The 25,166-nt window shown below is 59.8% G+C and overlaps 1 protein-coding gene across 4 annotated transcripts in view; it reads right to left on the bottom strand.

Annotated features, from left to right (window-relative positions):
- Positions 1-22,822, bottom strand: part of RAP1GAP2 (RAP1 GTPase activating protein 2) — a 76,701-nt gene extending 53,879 nt beyond the window's left edge. For 2 of the 4 annotated variants that reach the window (XM_042791446.1, XM_042791445.1), the window contains exons 1-3: positions 22,577-22,822; positions 20,167-20,283; positions 3,950-3,985 (exon numbers count right to left, since the gene is read on the bottom strand). In XM_042791446.1, coding sequence (XP_042647380.1) covers positions 3,950-3,985; positions 20,167-20,283; positions 22,577-22,626 — 203 coding nt within the window. In that variant the 5' untranslated portion in view covers positions 22,627-22,822. Of the gene's footprint in view, positions 1-3,949; positions 3,986-17,122; positions 17,291-20,166; positions 20,284-22,576 lie in introns of those variants that run through there. The other 2 variants (XM_042791447.1, XM_042791449.1) reach the window with 2 other exon arrangements.
- Between the last annotated feature and the right edge of the window lie 2,344 nt (positions 22,823-25,166).

The raw sequence follows: 25,166 nt of genomic DNA on the forward strand, positions 1-25,166 counted from the left end.
TACTACAGCTAAATTACAGTTGCAAAAGATACATTTGCATGCAATTATCCATTTTAAAAGGCGGCAATAAAGTCAAAGGAATTTACTTAGACACAATCTGCTCTCCAGACGCTGTCCTCACAAGACCTAAGCACAAATCTCCTAGATCACTGCAATAGTCAGTGCAGCTCCTGCCAGGAAGCTAAACCATTCCCACATCTTCCCATTAACTCAGCTCTGGCCCATCAAATATTAAAGAGCCTCAAGCCTGGACACAGCTTGTTTTACAAAGGTCAAGTAAATCTTTCATCTCTTCCCTTCCCACCTTTATCTTTCACCACCGTTCCCATCATCAGATGAGCATCACATGCTCTTTCATGTGAATTTTAGCTGTACACACACTGACTGTTGGTAATTGGTGTACAAGGCTCCTCTGTTCCAGAGACATGATCATTTCATTGCTATTTTTGCTTTATAAGGCTAAAGCAAGAGGTGACTCTTTGCCTGAAGGAGGGACTTTTTTTATTGATTTTTTTTTTTTTTTTTTGAATACCCCATGGTTTCTCAGTACATCCCACTGGTGATACCAAAGAGAGAACAAGCAGAGGGCTGGGGAGCCGGCAGCAGGCGAAGGGCTGGCTGACCTATGCGGGACATCACCCGGACAGCTTGCTCCCGAGGAGTCTGGCTGATGGAGGAGGAAGCCCCCCACGGGCCCCATTGCACCTTCTCACCCCCAGTGTCCCCAGTACGAGGGTTTCCTGGGGCAGAGGGGGCTCGGGGGTCCCTGCCCGGCCCCTCGGCACCCCTGCACTTGCTGTGCCACCTGGGGTTAGTGCAGGGCAGACGGGAGAAGCAAACTCACCAGGCAAGCTCGTCTGGCTGGGGATGATTTCTGGTAGGCAAACATCCCTTGATGGGCTGATGTTTTCCTCCAGGGTGACCTCCCCGCTCGGGAAGTGGGTTTAGCTGCCACTTGGCTCAGCTCTTCCCTTCCCGGCAGCACGGCCTGACATCAAACCTCACCACATTTCAGAAGGTCTGCATGAAGCCGTGCCCCGAGGAGCTCCAAGGTACCGCAGGAGCACCCTGCCAGCCCCGAGATGCCGCGAGCTTTCTGCAGAGACTTGATGCGACGCACGAAAACCTCAGCACCAAGCCAGGGGTTGGAGGGCTGCTGCTGGACACCATGCCCCGTTTGCCAGCCTGGGGCGTTCAGTTGCCCCCAGCACTTTCCCATGAAGCAGGTAAGGAATAACAAAAAAAACTTAACAGAAAACCAAGGATCGCGATGGAATCGGTCTGTGCCAAAATCCTGGGTCCACACGTGCCAAATCCCATTTAGGTGCCCAAGTCTCCATCCCGCAGCACCCCAGGGCTGGCCCCGGCGCCCGAGCCCCACAGCACCAGCTCCTGCTGCCACCCCCGGAGACGTGCACCCCCCCAAAACGCCGTGAGCAGAGTATTTCCAGGCCCTCCCCCAGGCTCTCCAGCAGCCCCCAGCCACACCAGCGGGACCGTGCCCGAGCTCTCCGGAGCAGCCCAAAACTCGGCTCTGCCCCAGAGCAGCGGTTCCGAGAGCTGGGGGCGGCCCGGTGAAACCCAAAGCGGCAGGACCGGGCACACGAGCTCCCAGTTGGAGAGCCGACGCTTTCAGACCCTTCTGCCCCGGCAGGACGTGGGCACAGCCAGACCCAAACTCACCAAAACTTCCTGGGCATTTCCGAGGCTGAGCAGCGAACCGTTCAGCAGCAGCTGCCCGGGGATGCTCGGTCCTTGGCAAGGCTGCCCCCGCCCGAGCACGGCCCCGGTACCTCCCCACGGCGCCCGTCACCCACCGGGGCCAGCCGAGCCCCCAGCCGTGGCGCCGGAGATCTCCATCCATCCCCTCCCCTCCACGCTCCCGCTCCGCAATGTCGACTCCTTCTCTCCAGTTCCAGGTCCCTTAGACATATTCATGGTTACCATAGGAACTAATGAAACCCAAATTAAAAAAAGAAAAAAAAAAAAAAAAAAAAGGAGAGACAGACAGAGGGAAAAACGCTTTGATGCTCTAGTGGCACCCACGGGTGCGAGTTTATCCCGAGGAACACCGGGAGCAGCGGCCCGGCTCCCCCCCGGGCCGAGGGGCTGGATGCTGCCCCCGCAGACAGCCCTCCCCCGGGGCACGAGGGGGGCTCTGGCAGCCCCCCACCCGGCTGGGACCCCCGCCACAGCCGCCACCACGCGCTGCTCCTCCCCTGCCAGGCTCCTGCAAGTCAATATTGATGTTTGCGGCACGCACAAGGCTTTGTGAAGTGCTCCTTGGCTTGCCGAAAGCAGCTTGTCTTTTTGTTAACGAGTTATACAGTGAAAGAAAATTGCCTACGCCTGGTATCTTAGCCAGAAGGCTGCAGCAATAATAAGAGGGTGTTAGAAAACCAAAACTATTTTTTTTTTAATTTATTTTTTTTCTAGTTTTAAAAGCTTTTACAAATATCTAATGTGTCTCTGGCTGAGCCCCAATTACAGAACCATTTAATGAAGCAATCTGTCCACAAACCAGAAGCATTATGAGGCTGTGGAAAGTATTAGCTGCAAATAGCCAGGATAAAACAACTCCGGTGGATGCTCATCGAACGCCCTGAGCAAACCCCCTCCTCTGGCCAGGGCAGCGGGGACGGAGGGATAAATGTGCCCCCAGACCCTCGCCCCTGCCTGAGCAGGAACGCGGCAGTGTGCCCACGGCATGGCACAGCGCTGTGAGCATGGCATGGGGGGGAAAGGAGGTTAAACGGTTATTTCTGCAGCAGAATTGGTGCACAGGCCCTGGGAAAAAAAAATCAGGGCACAGCATACGGCAGCGTACAAGGAGCAGTTAAATCCTCCTGAGCTCCACGGGAAGTGGAAAGTCTACTGAGATTTCCCTCCACTCCCAAAAGTGGTAAACATTGATTTAAACTTCTCATTCGTTCAGCAAAAGCCTGAGCAATGCGTGTAGGAACAGCGTTTCTGTTGTGCTATTTACAATGGGCATTTGCAGGCTCATTCAGGCAGCAGGTTCCCCCAACGCTGTCTGTATACTTCTCCATTAATAAATAATTTGCACAAGTAATGATTATAGAGGGAAACCGCCTGAGCTGTTACCCGCAGACATTACCCTGAGCTCAAGGGAGGCTTGGCCAGAATATTTCTGTATCAGCACGTGCTTTCGCTGGCAGTCGGAGCCGCACGTGTGCTCACGATGGAAACCCCCCGACTCGGGGAGCTCATCCACAAACCAGCAGCACCATTCCCAGCCCCTTCTCGCCCGCTCTTCCCCCCCCAGTGACGACGTGGTGATCCCCCCCGGCTCGCTCCATGGCAGGGCAGGATCTGGCCCAGCCTCGCCGCAGCCACGCAGCCCACGCTGCCAGCTTTCAGCAAGGCCAGGGCAAACCCGAGATGGACCCGCCAAGCGATGCCACCGGCCCACGGACCCTCCTGCGCCCCAAGAGCATCTTCACCCCTTGCAACGCCCAGAGACCCGCCCCCCCCCGCCGGCAGCAGGGGACCAGGAGCTGGGTGACAAGCACAGACACCCACTACCCCACCGACACCCACCCCCTTTCCAGACTGCAAGAATCAAAAACAAAGGAAAAAAATAAAAAAGAAAACAAACACAACAAAACAAGTGATGCTTCACTGAATTTACAGCCTGCAGCTTGTCCTGCCGGTTTCTGCCCCCCGCAAGGCAGAGCTGGTGCCCCGTGAATTGCGCTGCCCGTGCCTCAACCCACCGGTCCTACAGCGAGTGTGTCGTTGTGCTTATTATAACCACCCAGCACACGAAGCACCTTGGACTTCACGGGAAAACGAGCTGCGGGACACGCACAAAACTACCTGCAGGAATAGGCAGATGCGGCTATAGACAGAGCTGGGCCTGGGAAGGCAGCCCAGAGGCGCCTCGCAGGGAAATCGTTTTGCACGCGAGAAGAGCGCGGGTACTCACTTGATCTTCAGGCTGGCGAGCATCGTCTTGTCGATCCTGGGGAGAAAGCAGAGGGGCAGGTCAGTGCGGGCGCAGGCGGGAGGGCTGTCCCTGCTCCCACCGGGGACCGGGGGCTGCTGCCAAACCCGGCCCCAGCATCGCCTTCGGAGGTGCCATCCGTCTGGCCAACGTGACGGTCACCACAGGCAGACTTGGCCAGAAAACAAAACCAACCGAAATTTAACCCAAAGTGCAGCGTGGCGGCAAGTGAAATTATTTCCTGGCGGTGACCAGCGGAGAACTGCCGCCTCCTCCTCCAAAATGCCAAAAATGAACTGGGCACTAGAGGAGATCACCCACGTCCCAGCTCTCGCCAACGCACCGGTTCACGTCTCCCACAAAACACATAGTTAAAGACAACAGACCCGGCGTGCCGGGAGGATGACCCCAAACCCCGCGAACTCGGCCCTGCAGGCTCGGGAGAGGCCCGGCCCGACAGGGAAGGAACAAGGCTGCGGCGAGGTGCAGGGTTCCCGTACCCGGCCGGTTGCTGCCTGAGCTCAGGCTCGTCCCTGCACCCCGGCCCCGGCCGCTGACTTTCCCTCTTCCTTCCCCCCTTCCTGCCCGCAGCCACCAGCGCCCGCGCCGGGAGCCCCCGTCGCCCCACTTACTTATTTGGCACGGTTAAGAAGTGCCTCCACAGGAGGAGACGATGGTTCTTTCCTCCACAGAAACGTTGTGGTTAAAGCCATATTAATATTAATTGATGCAAATCATAGTAATGTTTCAAAATGCAAAATGATGTCTTTTGGCAGTCATTGCAAACACTCTGTTATCTGCCACATGGCATTAACTCCACATCCCTACAAAAATTTAAAAACCCACCCAAAAAAAACCCCCCAAACCCCACATGTTTTGCACTGCGATTGCAGAGGACACGGCAAGGCTGCAGAAATGCAGTTTCCCACTACTCGCAGCTTTACCTCCTCCGCTGCCAGGCTGAACTTCTCTATCAGGAGGAGGCTGCACCCACATGTGACGCAGCGGGGCCGGATCCCCTGGGGCAGGAACCCCCCGTGGGGTGTCCCCGCTCCCCACGGGCCAGGGCGAAGCCACCCTGCGCACCCCAGCTGAACGCCGGCCCCTCCTGCCCACCCTGCCAGCACGCACCACGACCCTCCCCGCAACCCAGACCCCCAGGGATCTCTCAAACCCCAAAGGCCACGGGAGCCTCGTCCCAGGCATTTCCCCAAACACCAGCCCCTGTGCTGCGCTCCCGGAGAGCCGGCGCGCTACCGCTCCTGAAAATAGAGCCAGGGCTCCCCCGCTGCTGTCACTTAATACTCAGCAAGTCTGTCCGCAGACCTCGTTGATCATTAAATCAAGTTGAACATTAAGGTGTGCGGGTGGAAATTGCTGTTGCTGAACTGGGTGGCAGATGCAAACGGGCCACGGGGACAGTGGGTGGCTGGGGCAGGTCCTGCACGGCCGGTGCCGGAGCGGGGAGCTGCACCGAGCAGCAGCACCCAAACCGCAGGAAGAAAAGCCAGGTGCTGTTATTCGGCCTCTTGGAGAGAAAAAAAAAAATAAATAAAAAAATAAAAAATAATAGAAACACACAAGAAAGAAAATCCTCTGCTTCGGAAACCGCAGTTGCAATATGACTAAGTTACAAGAGCCGCTTTGTCAGGCCCTGCCCTGTGCCCCCTCCTGAGGTGGGGTGAAGTGAAACAGCCTCCTCCCTGTGCACCCCGGCACGGCCCTGGGGCTCCCCGACAGCACCAGAAAAGGGGGTGTCTCCCCCCACTGCCGCCGCAAGCAGCACCTGGGGGTAAGGAGCAGCTGGGCGCTGACGGCCTGGGAAGAGGGGGGACGAGGCTGGCACCCACGTCGGTCACTGGGGCCCCGGTGAGCCGAGACGGGGGTGCAGGCAGGGGCCACACACCCCCACGGCTTCGCATCGCCCGCCACGTGCATCCCCAACGTCCGCTGCCCGGGGCGGGCGCGCTCCTCCCGGGCCCTCGCTGGCAGCAGAGGTGGCCGGTAGATGGAACAAAAACCCGATTTACACCCCAGCGGAGGGCTGGAAATAGCAACTGCAGCTATGGGAAGCGGCGACGGGGTGTGCCGGGCCGCCCCACACGCGGTCCCCACAGGAAGGGTGTGTCGGCCGCGGGCGGCCGTGGGAAGATGCCGCCGCAGGTACGGGGCCGTGGCGAGTCCCTTCCTTTCCCACAAACGCCCGGGGAAGCGTCTGCCCGGCTCTGCGCTCTCCGGGCGACGCGTGACTGCGAGGGAGGGGGTCTTCCCCAGGGACCCGTGCTCACCAACCCCACTTGGGAGCTCCCCCACTGCAGCAAAGGGCTCCCCCCTGTACCCCCAATCCTTCCTTCTCACTGTGCAGACGCTGATGCTGATATTTAAAGGAAAGCTCACGCCCTGCTTCCCCCCAGCCACCACAGCCCCCTAACAGCCAGCAGACCACATCTTCCTGCGCAACTCTCCAGCTCGTGGTTATCTCTTTCCTGCAACTGCCAAACTGCAGAAAAAAAAACAACCAAGCAAAGCCCAGACACCCCGAAGGCTCCATCGCAGCGCGAAGCTGCTCCCGGGAGGTGCCCGGTGTGGTGGCAGCCCCCAGAGCCGCCGCTCCCGACAGCGGCTGCAGGGCAAAGCTCCCCAGGAGCCGCAACTTCTCTCTGCCGCAGAATAAGCCCACGTTTCACAAAACTTATTTCTGCAGTTTATCAGAGTGCTTCCTTCCCATTTTTATGAAAAGAAAAAAATAAATAATCCAGCTGAGACAAAACGCTTGGCTTCAGCAAGGCATGTGCTTCTATTCCCAGGGGACTCTGCCAAAACCCTCGGTCTGTTCGTTGCCCTCCCGTTACTCAGCATTTCCCCCAGCAGGTTTCAAGCAGCTCCAAGCCCACCGGCACAAGCCCCCGAGCTCCCAAAGCCCCCAGGGCCCCCGGCTGCCAGACCCCAGCCCCTACAGCCACTGTGGCCTGGGGAAGGGAAAGCAGAGCGACCCTCTGCCCTGGACCAAAGAGCCAAAATTCATCACCAAATTGCTGATGCAGCCACCAATTCCCATGGCCTGATCACAATCACACAGCATGGAACGGGCATAAAAACCTTAGGGAGGGAAAATGGAGGAAGGGGAAAGGGAGAACAGTGCCATTTTCTTGAAGTATTTCCCCATAGATCAACACATCTCAGAGGGAAGGGATGTGAGAAGCAGACAGTCCCGCTGAACCCGGGGTGCGGGTGGCAGCCGCGGTGCTCTGCCGAGCACAGGCAGTGCAGGGACGATTTGGGGAGGCACCGACAGCACCGGGAACCTGCCCTGGACCAAGCCGGAGCTCACCGCGAGGTGCTGAACGCGGCTGTAAGCGTGGCCGCCCGGGCGGAGGGGGAGCAGGCAGCGGGAGAAAGGGGTGGGGGGAGAGCCACGGGACACTCTTGCAGGCGACGTGCCCACGGGAGCCCACCACGAGCCCCCGGCGAGGTCCCCTCACCGCTCAGCACCCGGGGGGCTTCATGGCACCCAGCTGCTGAAGCTGTGCCAGGATTCCCCGTGGGCACGGGGAGGGGGAGAAGGTCCTTCCCGACCCCCACGTGCTCCTGTTGGCGTGGGGCGGCAGGAAGGGCTCTGCCGGGCGGGCACCGCGCCGCAGCGTCGTGGTGCTTCCTCCTTCGAGGCCGCAGAGGGAAGGAAAAATCTCCGGTTGTGAAGGGGGGGGATCGGAAGGAAAGGCACCCACCAGCCGTAGCCGCCGAAGGAGACGCTGCGCTTTCTCTGGAACATGGTGGTGGCTCGGTGCTGCCAGGGCGCTCCGGCCATGGTGGGGGACGCGGGGCCGGGGTCTGCAGCGCCCACGTGCCAGCCGTGCACCGCGCAGTGCCGGGGCGGGGGGACCCCGCTGCCTCCCGCTCAGCCGCCCCCGGCGCAGAGGCGCACGCACCCGCGCACATAGACAAACACCAGAAGAAAAGTCATTTCCTTTTTGGGGTTGGTTTTTTGGTTGGTTTTTTTGTTGTTTTTTTTTTTTTTTCTGGGGGTTGGTTTCTTTTTTTTTTGGTGACCTCAGGCTTTTCACAACCTTACGCTGCAAATATCGTATTTCTCCTAATGGCAGGAGCCGCGGGCAGCGTGAGCCAAGCATCGTGCCATGGGGGTCCCCCCAGCCCACCGGGGCCCTGTGCAGAGGGTCACTGGTACCAACGCGGAGACCTGCCTCCCAGGGGGGCTCGTCCCCTCCTCTGTCCCCGAAATGCCGGGGCTGCATTCGCTGCACCAGGCTGGCTCCCTGGTAGGGGATCCTCCCACGGACCATCCCGTGTGTTTCACAGGACATCTCATTAAAAGCATTAAACATCAATAAGCAGAAATCCTGTCACCTCAGCTCTCCCCGCCGTCGCAGAGCCCAGTGAGGCATCTCCCACCCGGCCCCCACACAGGGTTTTCTCTCCTCCGGTTCCCCGGCAGCCCCCCAGTGCTGAAGTGTGTGTCTGCAGCCTGACCACCACCGAAAACCCCGTGGTCCTCACACAGCCAGGCTTCGGAAATCCCATTTAAATGGAAATGCTGACCTCTAGCTGGGTATGAGCTCCCATCAACCGCAAAGTCCCAAGAAAACAGGCTCGGATCCCCTGCATCAGCCTTCAGGCATCTCAGGGCACAGCAGAGCCCAGTGCCGGGGGGCTGTGCACTGTGCCCCCCCCCCAGCCAGTCACCCTGACCTCGCACCTCCCCAAACCGGCACCCGCACCCATCTGTGCCCACTCAGGCCTGGGCTGCGCCGGGGCTCACCCTCTGCGGGTCAAAGTCGGGAGGAAGGATGGGATCCCTGAGCACCCCTCGGCAGCCGGGGGGGCAGGGGGGGCCGCGGTGGGACTCGGTGCCGGTGACACCGGAGCGGAGCCTCACACCCCAGCCGGGAGGGGACGAGCTGCACGGCCCCGCATCGCCCACCGCCCACGAGGGATCCAGGAACCCGAAGCTCACTTCCCAAAGTCCCGCCAGTTTAAAAACCAGTGGAAAAGCCTCCAGCTGCTGCGGTCCTACTGGTTCGGCTACTGGAACACTCACCTCCTACTCCGGTGGTTTAAAATAAGGCCTGGCGCACGCCGGAGGCATGGCCCGGGCTCGGCGCCGCTGGGCAGTGCCCGGCTCACGCGGCTCCCGGGGGACTCGAGGCAGCTCTTAGCCCAGCGCTTGGCACTTGCAGGAGTCAGACTCGCATCCAAGCACCCAAAAGCTTTAAATTGAGAGACAGTTGGATTCTGTCTGATGTGTGAAATGGGGGGGGGGGGGGGGGGGGGGGGCGGGGGAAGGGACAGGGAGTTGGAGAGAGAAATCACTCAACTCCAGGGAGAAAGCTTGGATTGAAATCCAGCTATTTCAACTCCTACTTTTCTGCCCACAGCCATCTCTCCTTAAAGGGATGAAATTATGGAAATCTTTTGCATTTTAGAGCTCTTAAGGACATTATTTAAAAAAACAAAATAAAAATCCCAACCATGCTGCAGGCTTGAAAGCCATAATTCAGGTACCATGAAATATTTGGAGCAAACATTTGCTTGGAGCACATCTGTTTCTGGCCTGCATGCTCCGTGTTAAAGCTCTGCATCAATAGCAGCGTGACGTTATCCTCTCACTTCATCTTCCCCCGGGTCACGTCTTTCTTACGCTCATACCAGTTGATTCCTGCCCAGCTCTACAGAGCTGCTCACGATTTACATGCCTGAAAATAAAAGCAGGGAGCTTCCCCGCATGGCCGAGCTCTGCAGTGCATCAGCACAACAGCCAGCTGCTGCAGCGCCCGCGCAGCCGGCACTCAGAGCCGCGGCGGCCGGTGGCCACAGCAGCCGCGGGAAGCACCGGTCTCTCGCCGGCACCACACCAGGAGCAACGCGGAGGGTCCCAGGGGAACAGCCAGCTCGTCCTTTAAACGTTGCCTCTTGCAGTGCTGCAAGAGCCGATTACAGCATCTGGCTCTGGCACCTCGGTCCTTACGTGAACTCGCTGTTGTCAGAGGCAACGTGGGGGCAGAGAGGGCGATGGGGCAGGCAGGGCCAGGCCCCCTCTCACCGGAGCTCGCTGCAGTCACCGGGTCAGAATTACTCTGGCAGGTCTTGCCAACGCCTCCTTGGCACCACAGTTCCGCTAACGCACGGAGAGTGATTCACCTCCCACCCCCCCCCAGGAGGGCAGGACCCCGACACGGCCACGGGGAAATTGTCTCCATTTCCCAGCGCCCAGGAGAGGTGTGGGGCAGCCCCCCCACGGCACCCACCTCGCCCCGCACCAGCAGGACCAGGGCCCGGGGGTGCCCCAGGTGACAACGGCATTTGAACCAGATGAAGGTGAAAAATATACCAAGAACCCAACTCCCCAAGGGTCACCAGCCTCTCTCCACTCCAGGGCATCACATCGGCGCCTGCCCAGCGCCGTCTCACCCGCACGGGAGCAAATCCAGAAATAGTTTGTCTGCAATGACATTTTCTCGCTTCCCCCTCTTCCCCCCAAGTTATTTTACACAGTTGGGCTCAAAAACAAAATAAAAAAAAAGAAAAAACAAAACCCTCCTCCTTTCAGAGCAGGCACAGCCAAATCATAACTGATCAGCCAAAATTAAGAAACAAAGGCCTGGGGGAGGATGCCTCCTTGGTACCATCTGCACCAGATAAAATTAACATTTCCCAGGGGCCTCTGCCAGAACCAGGAGCCCATTGCCCTGACGTACCCCAGCTGTGCTCCCAGCCCCGACAGGCACCCCCGGCGACACCGAGGAGGGGGTGCTGCACCCCCGGGGCAGCGAGCCACGTTATTAACCTCTAATTAATAAAACCAAACTCCCCTGGAGCACCAGACACTTGCAGGTCCCCGGAACAGGTTGCAGGGGGAGAAGTGCCCACGTTTCGGCCGGCTCCATCGCCCTCCCCAACCAGGCGCAGCAACGGGGCGGGAAAGGGGAGCGCGAGGCTGCGCCTGCACCGCACGGCGTTAGAGCTTGATGAGCACAAACCACCGGGCTGCGGGTCTGCCCACAAAGGGGAACACAGGCTGATCCTGCACGGCCCCGGCTTGGCTCTCCCGTCGCCTGACGGGACCGTGGGGCTCCAGCTGCCCCCGACATCCCTCTGCCAGCGAGACCTCCGAGCCCAGGGCGTCCAAAGGTCCGGGCAAATGCATGAACCGCCAGCGCGGGAGAGAGGAGGGTCCGGAGGAGCCTTCCTCCCGAGCAGCTGGAGCTGCCAGCCCGCTCTCCCCGTGTCGGGGGGGGGTTACAGCCAGACCACCAGCCCCAGGCACAGCCCCACAGCTCGGCCCCCGGCTCCCTGCAGCACCAGCCCCAGCCCCAGCGCAGGTGGGACGTGCTGCTCCCAGCCCTGGGGCTCCCCTGCCAGCCCGGCGATTTGGGCAGCCGCGGGAAGGCGAGCCCCTCGGGCGTGGGGCTGACCCTCTGCCCATGCCAGCCCCCAGCACGGATGGCTCTGCCCCCGCCAAGGGACGAGCAGCAGGCACGGGCAGCGAGGGGCTGGCAGAGCCCACGCCGCAGAGCAGAATTATGCCCAGGAAGGGCAGTGTAATTCTTTCCTTTGTTACTGGGGCTAAGAAAGACTGATTGCATCATTAGTGCTTTAATATTGCATGCGGCAGGCTGAGGGTATTCATCTTTCTATTATGATTCTAAGTAAGGTTGTGGGCACCCAGAAATATTAGATTTTGTCCTGGCAGGAAGAACACACTGTGCATATCATCAGCCTCGACGTACAAAGCAAAGGAAAACAGTGTCCGAATTAATTCTGACTCAGTGCATGGAATATTTTTAACAGTATTTTCTCCCCTTTATGGTGCTGCTGAAGTGAAGTGAGAAACACGCCTTAAACAGCAGCTTTCTCTCAAAGGTGGCTGTTCTGCAGCACTAAGCAGCGGCCCTGGGGCTTCCTCAGCCACGGCACTGGGCAGGGGGAAACGCTGTGTCACCCACGAGGTGACCTCCAGCTGAAGGACAGCAAAGAGTCTTGCAGAGACCTCACTGTACCTCCTCAGCCTCGGGGCTGCTCCTGGCAGGGGACCCCATGGCCACCTCCTTCCAGAAGCCTGATCGGCCGCTCTGTTCTTCAGGGAGGGATGGCAGCCTGGGGAGCTGAGCCTCGCAGCCTGCCTATCTCCAGCCCGCTTGTTAAACTCATTAGGGAGGGCTCAATACATCTGGGGTTTAGCTGGGAGGATCAGCCTGCAGATTTGCAAACACATCCACCCAGAAATGAAGAGCTAATTCCCAGCAAAACGCTCCGCTGGCCAGAAGAAGAGAGAAAGTTCAGCATATGAGCAGCCTCCCTAAGAAAGGCAGTCGTGCTCCAGGTGCTCCTAACCCGAGGGGCAGCAAATAGAGAGAAAAAGGGCGCTGAACATGCCCGGGGAGAAGGGCAGGGTGAGCCTTCACCCCGGGTGCTGAGGTTTCACCCAGCTGGTGACAAGGCTCGCCGGTGGCACAGGAGATGCGACGCCCGGCAAGCCCCCGCTGCCCGCGCGCGTCCCATCAGGAGCCATCGGCTGCGTGGCCCTGCTTCCCGCGAGCACCACGGCCCCCCCGGGAGCCCCCACCCGTGCACGGGGCTGTGGTCCCTCATCCCACTCAGCTGCGAGCTGGGGAGAGGTGGGCCAGGGTCTGCAGAGCCCACCCTGGGACACCAGACGCACGGCAACGATGAGGGAGGACGCTGAGGCCAGGGCTGCCGGGGGGGTCATTTTCCACCCACAACATTTACGTGTCAGGGGCAGATTCAGTGCTGGATAAGACCTGAGAGACTCTTCCCTCCGGAGACCAAGGTTATGCCCAGCCCACGCCCCAGCTCCTCCTCCACGTTCTGGAGGCCATTTGCCACCACTAACAGCCCACAGACTCGTCCCTGTGCCCAAAGCAACCGGCTCAGTTCTATGAAAACGGCTAAAAAACAGAGCTTGGAGGAAGCCACCGCTCAGCCTGTGACACGTCACGTCTCAGGCAGCGGTGACAGGGGTACGTGCGCCCAGCCCAGGCCCCGTAGCCGGGCGCTGCGCCACGAGGATGCCCCGGGATGCACCCACCTACACCCTGGGGACCGCAGCATGGGGGAGGGGACCCCGAGAAAGCAACAGGCACTGGCTGAGCCCCCCCCCCAAGCCGCCCGCAGCCCCCGCGGCTGAAGCGGAGCAGCCCAGGCTCAGCTGCAGTTTTCAGGTTTCTAATGAGCTCTTGCGCTGCTGCCCCGAGCGGCGCCGGGGACGTCAGGGAGATGGAAAGGTTGGATGACTCAGCTGCACGGGGTCACATCCAGCCCAGAGCACCCCCAGCTCCTCTCCCCCCCTGCCAGCAGCTCTCACACTCTCCGGCTGGCTCTGCACACCGTGAAAGGGAGGAGTTGGCATGAGCCAACGGCACCACAGCCTTCCACCTTACCGAGCCCCCAGGGCAGGCAGGGACAGCCCCCACTGCACCGACCCACCCCAGGGTCACTGGAGGAACCCGCTGGCTGCAGCAACCGACTGTGCCCAGCGCAGGGGGGGCTCCTGTCCCACACACTCCGGGGCTGGGGAGCCCACCGCCCTGGCTGGAGAAACCCAGGGGCCGGCACAGCGGGGAGGGATGGTTCCTCCCCGTGCATCCACAGAGGCACCCCCACGCCACGCATACCGAGGTACCCCAACGCCTTCGGGCAGCAGGAACAGGGCAGCCCTGCTGCTCCCCGTAACGGGATTGCAAAACCACACAGTGCCTGGGCCAGGCCCGGGGAAGCCGCAGCCGTCACACAAGGCAGCTCCACAACCAGCAGAAACAGGCAAAGTCTGACTCAGCCAAGTTTGGGACCACAGAAAGGGCCGTCCCCGAGCCCCCCCCATCACACATGTCCTGGTGAACGTCAGCGATGGGTGGGAGTGGGACTCTGGGATGAGCCAGCAAGGGCTGTGCTCAGCCTGGCAGAGATCGAAACGCCTCTGTGGAGGAAGGCAAGGCCAAACTCTGCAAAGCCTGGGTTGGTTCAGGACAATAACACCAGCAGAAATCAATGTGTTTAACTGTTTCTGGGTCCGAAGTCCATCAATGCTAATTTGTCTTTTCTTTGCAGTATTGATCTCATTGCTTCCAGGCAGTGCAGAGGGGAGGTGAGGAAAGCCCGGTCCCGGCTGCACGTTCAGGAGCAAACCTTGCTCTCCGGCCGCGCAGAGCAAGAGGCTCCCCATCCCTGCGAAGCTCGCTCTGCTCACAGCATCAGGGGAGCTGGACACAATCCTGCGGGTCCTCAGCTGCCGCCTCTGGGCCTCCTGGGGTAACCGGGTTTGCTGAGCACCCTGCAGCACTGAGAACATCCCCCACGTTCACGTTTTGGAGGCGCAGGTGCTCTCTGGGTGGGTACCCAGCCTGACACACAGCAGCTGGATTCTCCCAGCATCACTCGACCCAGCTCTTCACTGCCGAGGGACACAGACCTCGACTGATGGCAGTGCTGTGCACACGAAGGCATCACACAGACTTCCGCGCTCATTAAATTCTTCTTGGCCCACTATGAATTCAACGTAGAGCTGCTTGCTTTCTCAAGTCCACCCATTTTAGAGCTTGCTCTCGCTAGCGAGGGGATGAAATTCCCTGGAGAGGCTCTCCCTTTAGAAAGAGCCCATTCGAGCACACAGATTTTCTGTGTGTCTGTTTTCCCCACCTCTTCCACCCATGTCCCTTCCCATGCAAGTGGAGCCGGAGGGAGGGTGCTTCAGGCAGGCAGCAGATACCCGTGTCCACACACACACGTGCTGTGCCTCCCCCGAGGATCAGGCACGGAGGTGGATCTCTTTGTGCGGGGTGTCTCGCTCAGGGTGCTGCAGCCAGGCCCCCGTGTGCCCCCCACGCCCGGGGGCAGCTGGCCGTTCCCCACACCGGCTCCCTGGGCACCGTCCCCACGGCCACTGTGCATCCCACACCGCGGTCCCCTGGTCCCCGGCTGCTGGCAGGGGCAGGAGCTCATCGCCCGCTTGCCCGGGCACTGCAGGGGTGGCTGGAGGGAGGTGGCGTTAGGGCAAAAACCAGCAAAACCCCCTTCCTGCAGGCAGGCTGGTGCTGGCACACAGCTGGGTCAGGGAGCATTTGGCCCAATTCATACAACAAACCCAGCAGGGATGCGACTGCAGCCTATGAAGAAATTGTGGCGAGACAGAAAAAGAACTGCTTAAACTAAAAACCAGGGCTGGTAAAACGTGGGGGTGGGAGGAAAGCATGGGTATGAGATAGACCTGAACATGCTTTGGCTGGAAATTAGGAGGTTTCTAATCTTTAATACAAACAGTCTCTGGAACAGTTTCCTAATAACAGAAGTAAATGAAGAAAAAAAAAAAAAAAAAAAAAACAAACCCAGAACCCTAAACTGATGCTCAGCATGTTTATGAAGACATTAGAGGAGAAGGTGTCTGCAGCAGCAGGGAGCCGGGGGTCGGTGGAGCAGCGTGTGCCCTCGCACCCTCCCTGGCCCCCCAGCCCCCGGCCCCCCACCCCCCGGCAGCAGCCAGCGAAGCTGCGACTGCCTGAAGCCAAGATGCGCTGGCACAGGATTAGATTTAGGCAGCAGTCAGGGCTCAGATTCAAGGCCAAACTTGTACAGGGTTCTATCTGAATACTGAAAAAAAGACACACAGGATTTGGACTCAAGCTTTTCAAAAACCCTGCTACATCTCGCCAGTATCACCTGTATTTTTCCACCATTTTGGGTGGTTTTTGCAAGAGCTGGGCTAGATTCAAACCAGAAGCAAGAAACAGCTCTTTCTAGTTTAGCATCCAACTTGGAGGCAGATGTTAACTCTGAGCAGGGATTCATCTACCCCCACGAAATTGGAAAGAGGTCTGGGGAGAATGAGCTGTTTTTAGCTCCTGGAAAAAATGTCTCTTCCTACTGTTGCTGCTGAAGTCCTGTTCCTGTTTCCACAGCAGCCGCTAACGACAACCAGAGCATCTGACTTCAGGTACACGACAGGCGACCGCACCAGAGGGACTCCCCGAGCAGCCCCTGGACCCAACCACCGTACGGAAACGCTTAGGGATGAAGAGGAAGGAAGGATGATAAAACAAACACAAGCAAAGAAAAAAAAAAAGGCAGTTTTGCTGCTATGGTTATCATGAGCTGCCCTTTGCAAGGAATCAGCAGCAGAGGGAGAACGAAATATCTGTGAAAACTGGTGTATGCAGAGAGCGAGCCTGCTGGCTGGAATCACGCTTCTTGTTGAATCTGAATTTAGACTCCTTGGCGTGTTTCCAGCCCCCAATAAATCATGCCGTGTGGACAGATATTATGTCCCTTGTGCTACTAAAACAGCAAGCGGTCTGAAATAAAACGGCGGAGCCCGGAGCGTGCGGGAGATGAGGAAAGGAGGCAGCACCCGGCAGGACGCACCCCAGGGCTGCGGGCCCCGCCAGCCCCGCCGAGCTCGCCCCCGCAGCGAGGAGCGGGACGCAGAGCGATGCTCCCGCTGCTCCGGGAGAGGGGAGCTGCGACCTCGCTCGCAGAGATTGGGGCGGGGGGGTCACCCCGCAGAGAGAGGGGCGGGGGGGTCACCCCGCAGAGAGAGGGGCGGGGGGGTCACCCCGCAGACAGGGCGCTGGGTGCAGCGAGAGGCTCCGAGCCATCTCCTTCTGCGCCCTGTTTCTGCCCCATGCGACCCCCCTGGGGCTCCCCAGCGAAGGAGGAGCCCTGCGAGGGCAGGACCGGACCCCCCACACGCACCCCCCACCCCAGCCCTGCCGGGGGCTGCCCAGCGCGGGCGCTCCCCCACGCACTCCGGAGACCTCCCGAAGTTGCCTCCTCAGATTTTGCGTTATTTAACCCACGCGTCGGCACTCACCCCAGCGGTGACGGAGCCCGCGGTCCCCGTCCCCAAACCCCCGCCACCCCGTCCCTGTCCCCAAGCCCCCGCGCATTGAAATGCGGACAGGGAAGCCGAGAACTGTAAAGCATCTCAACAATAGCTCTCCCGGCTCTGCCGCGCATTTGCAGTCAGATCGAGCCCACCCAGGGTGAAAACAAGGATAAATACGGACCCAAACCTGCTCCGTTCAAGGCTTACCCTGCGTATTTATATTCCAGACCCCACACGCTATCTAAACACCGCTCTACATTGCGGCCGCGGTTCAGCTTTACCGAGCCTCGGCAGCACCTTACCTTGTCTCCCGGCTGCTCCCTGTGCAAAACCAGCAGCCGCCGTCAGCCCCGGCGCGGGGAGGGGGCGCGGGGGGGGGCGCGGGGGGATGCGGAGCGGCGCGGAGCAGCGCGGAGCCCCAGCCCGCAGCCGCAGCTCCCGCGTCCCCGGGTGCCGCGGAGCCTGCGCCTGGCGCTGCGCAGCCCCTGCCGGGGGGGGGGGGGGGGGGGGGGGTGTCCCGCTGCCCGGCCCTACCGACCCCCCCCGCGGGCAGGGAGCACAGCCGGCGCGGCTCGGGGGTCTCTCCGGAGCTGGGAACGGGGCCGGGTCCCTTCAGGGGGGGGGAAGGAAGGAAGGAAGGAATCCGCGGCTGCAGGGCGGGGGTTATGCACTCGGGGGGGGGGCTTCAGGAGCGGGGCTTCAGGAGCGGCCCCGGGGCAATTATCCCCCAGGATCGTGCCCATTAAACCTGCCTGGGGATTTTAGGGTGAAAGGGCTGTTTTCTGAAAAAATAACTAGAAGAGGGAGCATCCCCCTTGGCGTTCAGCTTTGAAAGCAGCCTAGGGTCTTCCCTGTGAGCCCCTTCCTCTGTTACAGCTGAATTAAAAACAGACACAGGCTGGAGCAGACAAAGAGAGAGCTTCCAGGGCCAAAATCTGGACTCACTGAAAGGAAAGGCAAAATTTCCACTCCTACTGTTGGGTCCATCCTTTCTAACTCGGGGGGCATCTACCCCAGCCCCCCACTGCTGTCACCCAGCAGAGCCCGAAGGACGAGCCTGGACCACGGAGGTCAGCCCCGTCGTCACAAGCTGCATGGCTTTGGTCGCACCAGTTGCCAAAGAGATTCAGCAAAACCCATGCAATTCCCCTTTCTGGCAGCGCTGGAACCTGTTTAACAGCATTAAAGATCAAAATAGGTGATTTCAGCTACCGACACCGCTCAGGGCTGAGCTGAGCACCCCACACTGCTGGGTGAAACCAACCTGGCTCACTGAAAAGCTGTAGAACCCCTTCTCTCTCCTTTCTACAAAGTGCTGCTCAGCTGGGACCAATGAGTACATTAATTCATCTAAGTAATAAAAGTAATAAAATACACCTGTTGCATTAACCCTTCCAGCAGATCAGCCATCCTCTTGCTCAGCTGTGTCACTACCATTATGCAAGGAAAAAGCAGCAAGTGCACAGAGACAGCGATCCGATTAATGCGACAGATAAATAATGTGACAGCCTGAAATGCCACAGATCACCCTGGTGTCAGCGTGCCACCCGCAGCATGAAAACATCGCCAAGCTGAAGCCTCTGCAGCAACATGTCATGGCCGAGGCGAGCGTCGGCGCGGGGGGGTGGGCACGGCTTGCCCCGTCCCTCGCCCGGCACGGGGACACGCCAGGCCGGGAGGCTGCAGGACACCTTGCTGCTGCCAGCAGCAAACGAGGGGCTTAAACACCGTAACGTGTCCAGGACGGGGCTTCCTCCTCGCCCCCGTGCCCCGGAGCAGCTGCGAGAGCAGACGGCTGCTCTCCTGTCTGCGGCGGAGTCAGAGTTTGGCAAAGCCGGGACCTGCTGAGCTGGAGTTGGCGTTGGGCTGCCCTGGGTGACAGCCCCAGCTGCCACCACGGGAAGGCTTCATCCCCTGAGGAGGGATGTGGGTGCCATCCCTAACCGGCCACCGACGTCCCACACGCTCTGCCAGACCTCTCCAGGTAACTTGCCAGCCCACTGGGAAATCAAATGAATCCACTGGAATTAACCCCAGTGGTACTCAGCATTAATTATAAATGATGTTACACACATTTAAGTTCCACATGCTGCATGATATATGTACATCAGGGGTGAGATTAACGCAGCCTTTGATAGCAATTTGCAAAAATTAGTTAAAATGGACAACCAGCCTGGTAATGTCAGTTTTTGGAAACCCTCTCCGGCGGCAGGCAGAGGAATCACTGTCTTGGGAAGCGGCTGGCCGCGGTGCACCATGGCTCCCGCCAAGGAAAACGAGGCACCCTCCTCCTGTGCCCACAAATCTCTGCTAGCTGGGGGTGTCACCCCCCCCTCTCCGCCCTCCCCACCCAGCCTGGGGGCTCTGCAGCACCATCCCCCCCCCGAGACCCCTCACCCTGCGGGGAGCCTCCGAGAGCACCCGCAGCCCTTCCTCGTCCTGGGGAGGGGCTCAGCCCAGGCAGCCCCTGCCCCCGGCAGCGAGCCGTGCGTTTCGGACACCCCCTCCCTCCCTCCCGCTGCTATTCTGGTACATGCGATTCCAGGGAGATAAATACTTCAGGGCTTTAAGGGCTCTCAGAGCAAAACTGCTGCTGAAATAAAGAGGGAAAAGCTTTTAGCCGTGCAGCCACATGGGGACTCGGGGTGTTTCAGTGCTCTTAGCAGGCAGAAAAACAGACACTGTGCTATATGTGTCTTGGGGCCCGCAAGGCTTTTATGTTAATGGAATTTTATCAGGAAACACTGGGATCCGAGCGGATGGCGATGCATACGCATCAGCAGGGAGGGCCAGGGCACAGGCCCAGGACGTGGCTCCAACACACGTTGTCAATGAGCTGTGAAGGGGAGAGTTTAAGCACCAAATGAAATCAGGGTATCAGAACAAATATTTTCCAGAGATCACTTACGGCTGGGAGATACGCAGCCCCTGGCTCCCAAGTTATTTTTTAAGTAAATCTCAAGTGTGCTACATGCGTAAGGCAGGTCCTCAAAAGATTGTGTGCTTGACAGAAAGCATGGGGGTCTTGAAAATAAAAGCTCGGGGAGGCAAGCATGGGGGTCTTGAAAATAAAAGCTCGGGGAGGCAGTCAGCAATTTGTCCTTTCCACTGTTTAAACCAGAGGGGTGCTCAGGTGATGTTTGCAGCTCCCGGCTGCAACCCCTCCATCTGCAGCCTTGCTTTAAAGCGAAACCCAAGAGCTCGGATACTCACGGGGCTCCAGAGACAGGCCGAGGCTCAGGAGACTCATGTCAAGACCACGAGGGCAGAGCGGGTGGCTGGCAGCACAGGGGACGTGCCAGTGCTCCCGCGGCCCCCGGCCCTGTCCCCACTGGCCCCCCCTTACCTGCTGGGCGAGCCCAGGTCTGCCCGGCTGACGATGCAGTGCTGGTGGGGCGAGTACAGCCAGTGGAAAGCCGTCAGCGTCCTCTCCTCGATCCGAAAGCGGCCTTCTCGCACGTACCTAAAAATAACAGCGAGAAAGACTGAAATATTTATTAGCGCAGGACTGTGGGGCGGGAGCTGCAGGACGCGGCGAGCGGAGCGGCTGGCTCAGCAGCGCTGCTTGGAGCCGCGAGCCCAGCACCGCCACCAACGTGCTCCTCGGCGGGAGCGGCAAATCGGCGCTACAGCCCCGTCCGTGCACCCCTGCGCTGCCCCCGTCCTTCCCTGCCCGTCGGCTGACGCTCCCACAGGCACATGGCCATGGCTGGGACGGGGCACCCCTTCAAGGGAGTCCCCCGGGGGGGGACACGGTGGCCCCCCGGCCACCCTTGCTCCCTGCCACCGCTGCCACCAGTGTCCCCATCACCCTGGGGCACAGCCACCAGCTCCCCCTCAGCCCCAGCACCAGCACTACCACCAGCTGCAAGAGCAGGCTAATGCCTCTCTAACATCATTTCAGATGTCAAGACAGATGTTGAGGCTTATTAAGTAATATTCAAATGATGAATCGATGTTTTTTTTATTTTTATTAGAGAAATACAGATTCTCTGTTACAAGAGCAAAATGTCAGTAACTGGAGTTGTTCCCATCTTTTAGAACACAATCCTGCCGCCTGCCTCCATCCCAACAACCAGCTGCACTTTGCACACCCTCCTCTGAACATGAAATTTCATCAGAGAGCGATTAATTATTTAAAGCCCCTGTAGTACTGGTTGGAGATGCACACACAGCCACGGCATCCACGAAAGCCCAGCCAAGGCTGGGGCGAGCTCGCGGTCCTCTCCGGTGTGCGGATGCTCTGGGCGGTGCGTTCCCAGCACCAGCCGCAGGGATCCGGCCGTGCAGCCTGGCGGGGGCCGAGGGGATGCACCACGGTGCTGTGGGAGCAGGGCCACGGCTGCTGGGCTCTGCCGGACCCCAGCCAGCCCAGCCCGGGGCCACGGGGTCCCACCGGGGCCGGGGGCAGCGGCAGCGCCGGGGTGGGGATCTCCCGCTCTCAGCAACAGCAAAGCTGAAACCTGGAGCGTCCCCGGTACAGGCTGACCTGCTAATTTTCTTGGTAGAAGCAATCAAGCACATTGCAGCCCCAGTGCTCCCCTGCAGCTCTCGCATACCATAACACTGCACAAAGTAGTGGCAGGCAAGCCAGAACGTCTTTTGAGAAGGAAGGGGGGGGTGAGCAGCAGGGACGGCAGCACCCCCAGGCCAAGGAGCCTCTGTAACAGGCTGGGTCTAAGGGTGCAAGAAAAAAAGAGCCCTAGAATCCTGAGGAGGTGAAAAAAAGAAAGGGGAAAAAAGCTTCACAAGCTTAGGGTAATCCTCTGGTGATTTCCAGCCTGGCTGTTCTCCCAGGTTTGTGGGGATCCCACCCGCACCCCGGAGCCCCAGCTCCCAGCCTGGCCCTGCTCCGCGCTGACATCAGCAGCACCGCGCCGCAACCGGAGTCACCCCAGCCACAGCCTGGCATCGCTGCAGCGCCCTGCTCAAAAGTCACAAGCTTTGGACGTCACAAACTGCACAATTAAAAATAAAAAAAAAAAAAAAGTACAGAGAAAGCTTGTTTCCAATGTCAGCCCGTCCCAGCGGCTCCGGTCACCGCAAGCGCCCCGTCCCTGGCAGGACGAAGCGGGTCCCCATGCTCCAAAGCCCGGAGCAGCCTCAGCACCCCCTCACCCCCACGAGAAGAGCCGGGGTGCCCCCACAGCATCCCGCACGCGTCCCACAGACTTCCCGCGGGCAGCACAAGACCCAAACACGCCCGGGACCAGGACGCTGCTGCTCCCCGCGCTCCCCCCGTGCGGGGCTGAGCCATTTCCCAGAATTGGGATCTTGCTTTGGGATCCGACTCTTCTACCTCTACTGGACCCCAAATGCCAGGGACCCCCCCTCGCAGCGGCTGCAGCCCCAAACCGCCCCCCTCCCTGCCTGTGGACGTGCCCCCCCCCCTCCGCGGCTGGAGCAGCCGCCCCGCTGAGACCCCCCCAGACCCTACGCCCAGGACCAAGCTGCGGCCCCCGGAGTGCCCCACAGGGCCCCGGGGTGCGGGGGGCTAAATCCCGTGCGTCCCCTCGCACCCCCCCGAGCCCTCCCCGGCCGGGACTCCCCTCCTCTCCCGGCTCAGCAGCCGGGACTCCCCCCGGGCTGGGCGCACCCCCCACCCCGCCCCTCCCCACCCCAAAGCCGGGACCCCATTGCAAACTTACCCCCCCGCCCCCCGGCCGCCCGCTGGGGTCCCCCCTCCCCGAGCCTGCCGGGACCGCCCGTCCCAGCCCGTCCCAGCCCCCGGGGCTCCCCCCGGCCCCCCCACTCACCAGCGCACCAGCTCCCAGCGCCGCTCTCCCGCCGCCTTGCCCGAGGCCATGCCGGGGCCGGGCAGCTGCCGCAGGGCGGGCGGTGCCGGAGGGGAGCGGGGGGAGCCCCGCCGGCAAATCCCCCCCCCCCCCCCCCCGCTACCAACCGGCCCGGCCCGGCAGCGGCGGAGCGCGACACCGGCCCCCGCGGGGCTGCGCCGGCTCTGCGCGCTCCCGCCTCCGCCGGCACCCGGGGGGGGACCCGGCCCGGCGGGGGGGGCACATCACCGGCCCCTGTTATGTAAAGCCTTACGCAATGCCCGCTTCCCCCCCCAGGGCAGCCCCGAAGGTCGCGGGGGTGATGGGCGCAGGGGTACAGGGGTGATGGGTGCAGGGGTGATGGGGTGAGGAGGTGATGGGCGCAGGGGTACAGGGGTGATGGGTGCAGGGGTGATGGGGTGAGGAGGTGATGGGTGAAGGGGTACAGGGGTGATGGGTGCAGGGGTGATGGGGTGAGGAGGTGGTGGCATGATGGGTTCAGGGGTGATGTGTGTGGGGGTGATGGGGCGGTGAGTACAGGGGTGATGGGGTGATGGGTGCTGGGGGGCGGGGGTGACGGGGTGCACACCAACACCTCATCTCCAGCCCCGCTCTGCAGACCTCACTGTGGGATCAGAGTCTCCCACCCATAGCTGGATCCCACCAGTCTCTCCAAGGAAATCGCATGTTTTTCCAGCCTCTTGGAGCAAGTCTGAGCCAAGTATCACAAAGTCCCTCGGGAACAGTCACTGGTGGAAATAACCACAGAAATGGGCTCCTGCCAGGCAGGGTCCCCCACCCAGCCGGAGCCCCCCGCAGTCACGCCGTCCCCCTCGCAGCGGAGGTACATGCCCGCACCAGCGCCGGCTGGGGGGCTGGAACCCACCCCTTGGACCCTGGTTCTGTCACCGGTCCTTGCTCATCCTTGAAAACAAACAACCCAGCAGAAGTTTTGCCTGTGTGAGGTCTGGGAATGCTGAGTGAAAATCACTCTCGCATAGATTCAGAGCTGAAACCTGCTGGGCCGGAGCTTCCCCTCCCGGTCCCCGGGAGCTGCTGGTGTCTTTGGTTACGGATGGCCCATAGTGCTCAGGAAACAAGCTGTCAGCGTGTCTAGACATTATTTCAAGGAGCTCAAAATCACACTAAGTGATGCCCTGGCCCTAAATCCCAACTTTTCTGTCCTTTGAGAACTTAATTTCACAACTCAGCAACCCTCGGTGTTGCACCCACAGCCCAACAGCTTCATTTAAGTTAAATGACATGGGCTACTCAAGTCAATATCTGTTATTGGGAACTCTGGAGTGCCACTCTTGCGGGACCCAAACACATCTGAAAGGCCTTGATGCCGTCTGGGCTGCCCCTCGCTGGGAAGCAGAGGGGTGCTTTGCCACGTCGACTGGAGAGGCCGTGCCTTGCTCAGGGTCACGGAAGGGGAGCTCAGCCGGGGGTCTCCCAAATTCTGGGCAGCGTTGGACGCACTGGAGGAGCCTCTCACCAGCCGAAGGCCCCTGCCCAGAGAGGTGGTGCCTGTACACCGGCGTGGCAGCCGGCAGCCCACCCTGCCACAGGCGCTGGTAGCTGTGCTCTCAGCTGGATGCTTCAGCTGAAATCATGACCAGGAAATTGTTGATACATCATATTTTAACGAGTCGGGCAGTAAGTGAGCTGGTCCCTCAGCAAGGCCTTGTTACCAGCTGCCTGCAGCCGCTGGCACCAGCTCTGCCTGGGCTGATGTTGATCATCGTCAGATTCGGAGCCAAGGGCAGATAAAAAAAATCCGATCCCTGCTCTGCGGAGCCTGAGAGTCGTGCTGAATTTCACACTTGTAAGCACAGATTGAGTCTCGGTCCTGACGGCCGCGTCTGCAGTGCTTGCAGGCAGGGGGGAGCGGCGATGGGACCCCCTGGGAATGCGGGGCCAGAGGAGCGGGTGCAGGAGGGCCCAACGCTCTCCCTGCTGCCCCTGGACCCCAGGAACCCCTGTTTCAGCACACATATGTTTTTGCAGGCCTGTGAGATCTACAGAATAAAACTAAATTTTATTTAAAAAAAAAATTTTCAAAACTCTAAAATAATGAGAACTTTTAAACACTGGAGTGTTCACATGGCACATACACGCTAGCGCAGCCGGCTCCTTTCCCGTGCCCCTCCGTGCTGCCAGCGCGGTGCTGAGCCGGGCTGGGCATCCCTCCGGGCCAGCACGCCAGAGCCGGGTGGCCAGACTGGGCCAGTTGTTTCCCAGAGGTTTGCCAGCTCAGGCGGGTGCCACGGGGCCACCACGCTCCCTGGTCCCCTTCCCCCCGCACCGCTGTGGCACGCTGCAGCCCTCGGCTGGGCAGAGCAGCGGCTCTCTGAAGAAGGACAAATTGCATTGCTTAGCTCAAGCAAATATCCTTGCAAGTCTGTTATTTTCAAGTCCCTGTGGAAATGTTAAGCTAATGTTAAATTTATCAAAACCTTCTGGCTTTTAGCCCTCCATCACTTTAAGGAGCTTCTTATTAGGTTCTTCAAAGCAATTAGAAGACACGCGCACACTACATTTCAATTAGGTTGAAAAATAATATTTGAAG

This window comes from Tyto alba, unplaced genomic scaffold (genome assembly GCF_018691265.1).
Source record: "Tyto alba isolate M040663 unplaced genomic scaffold, T.alba_DEE_v4.0 Super-Scaffold_19, whole genome shotgun sequence".
Lineage (NCBI taxonomy): Eukaryota > Metazoa > Chordata > Aves > Strigiformes > Tytonidae > Tyto > Tyto alba.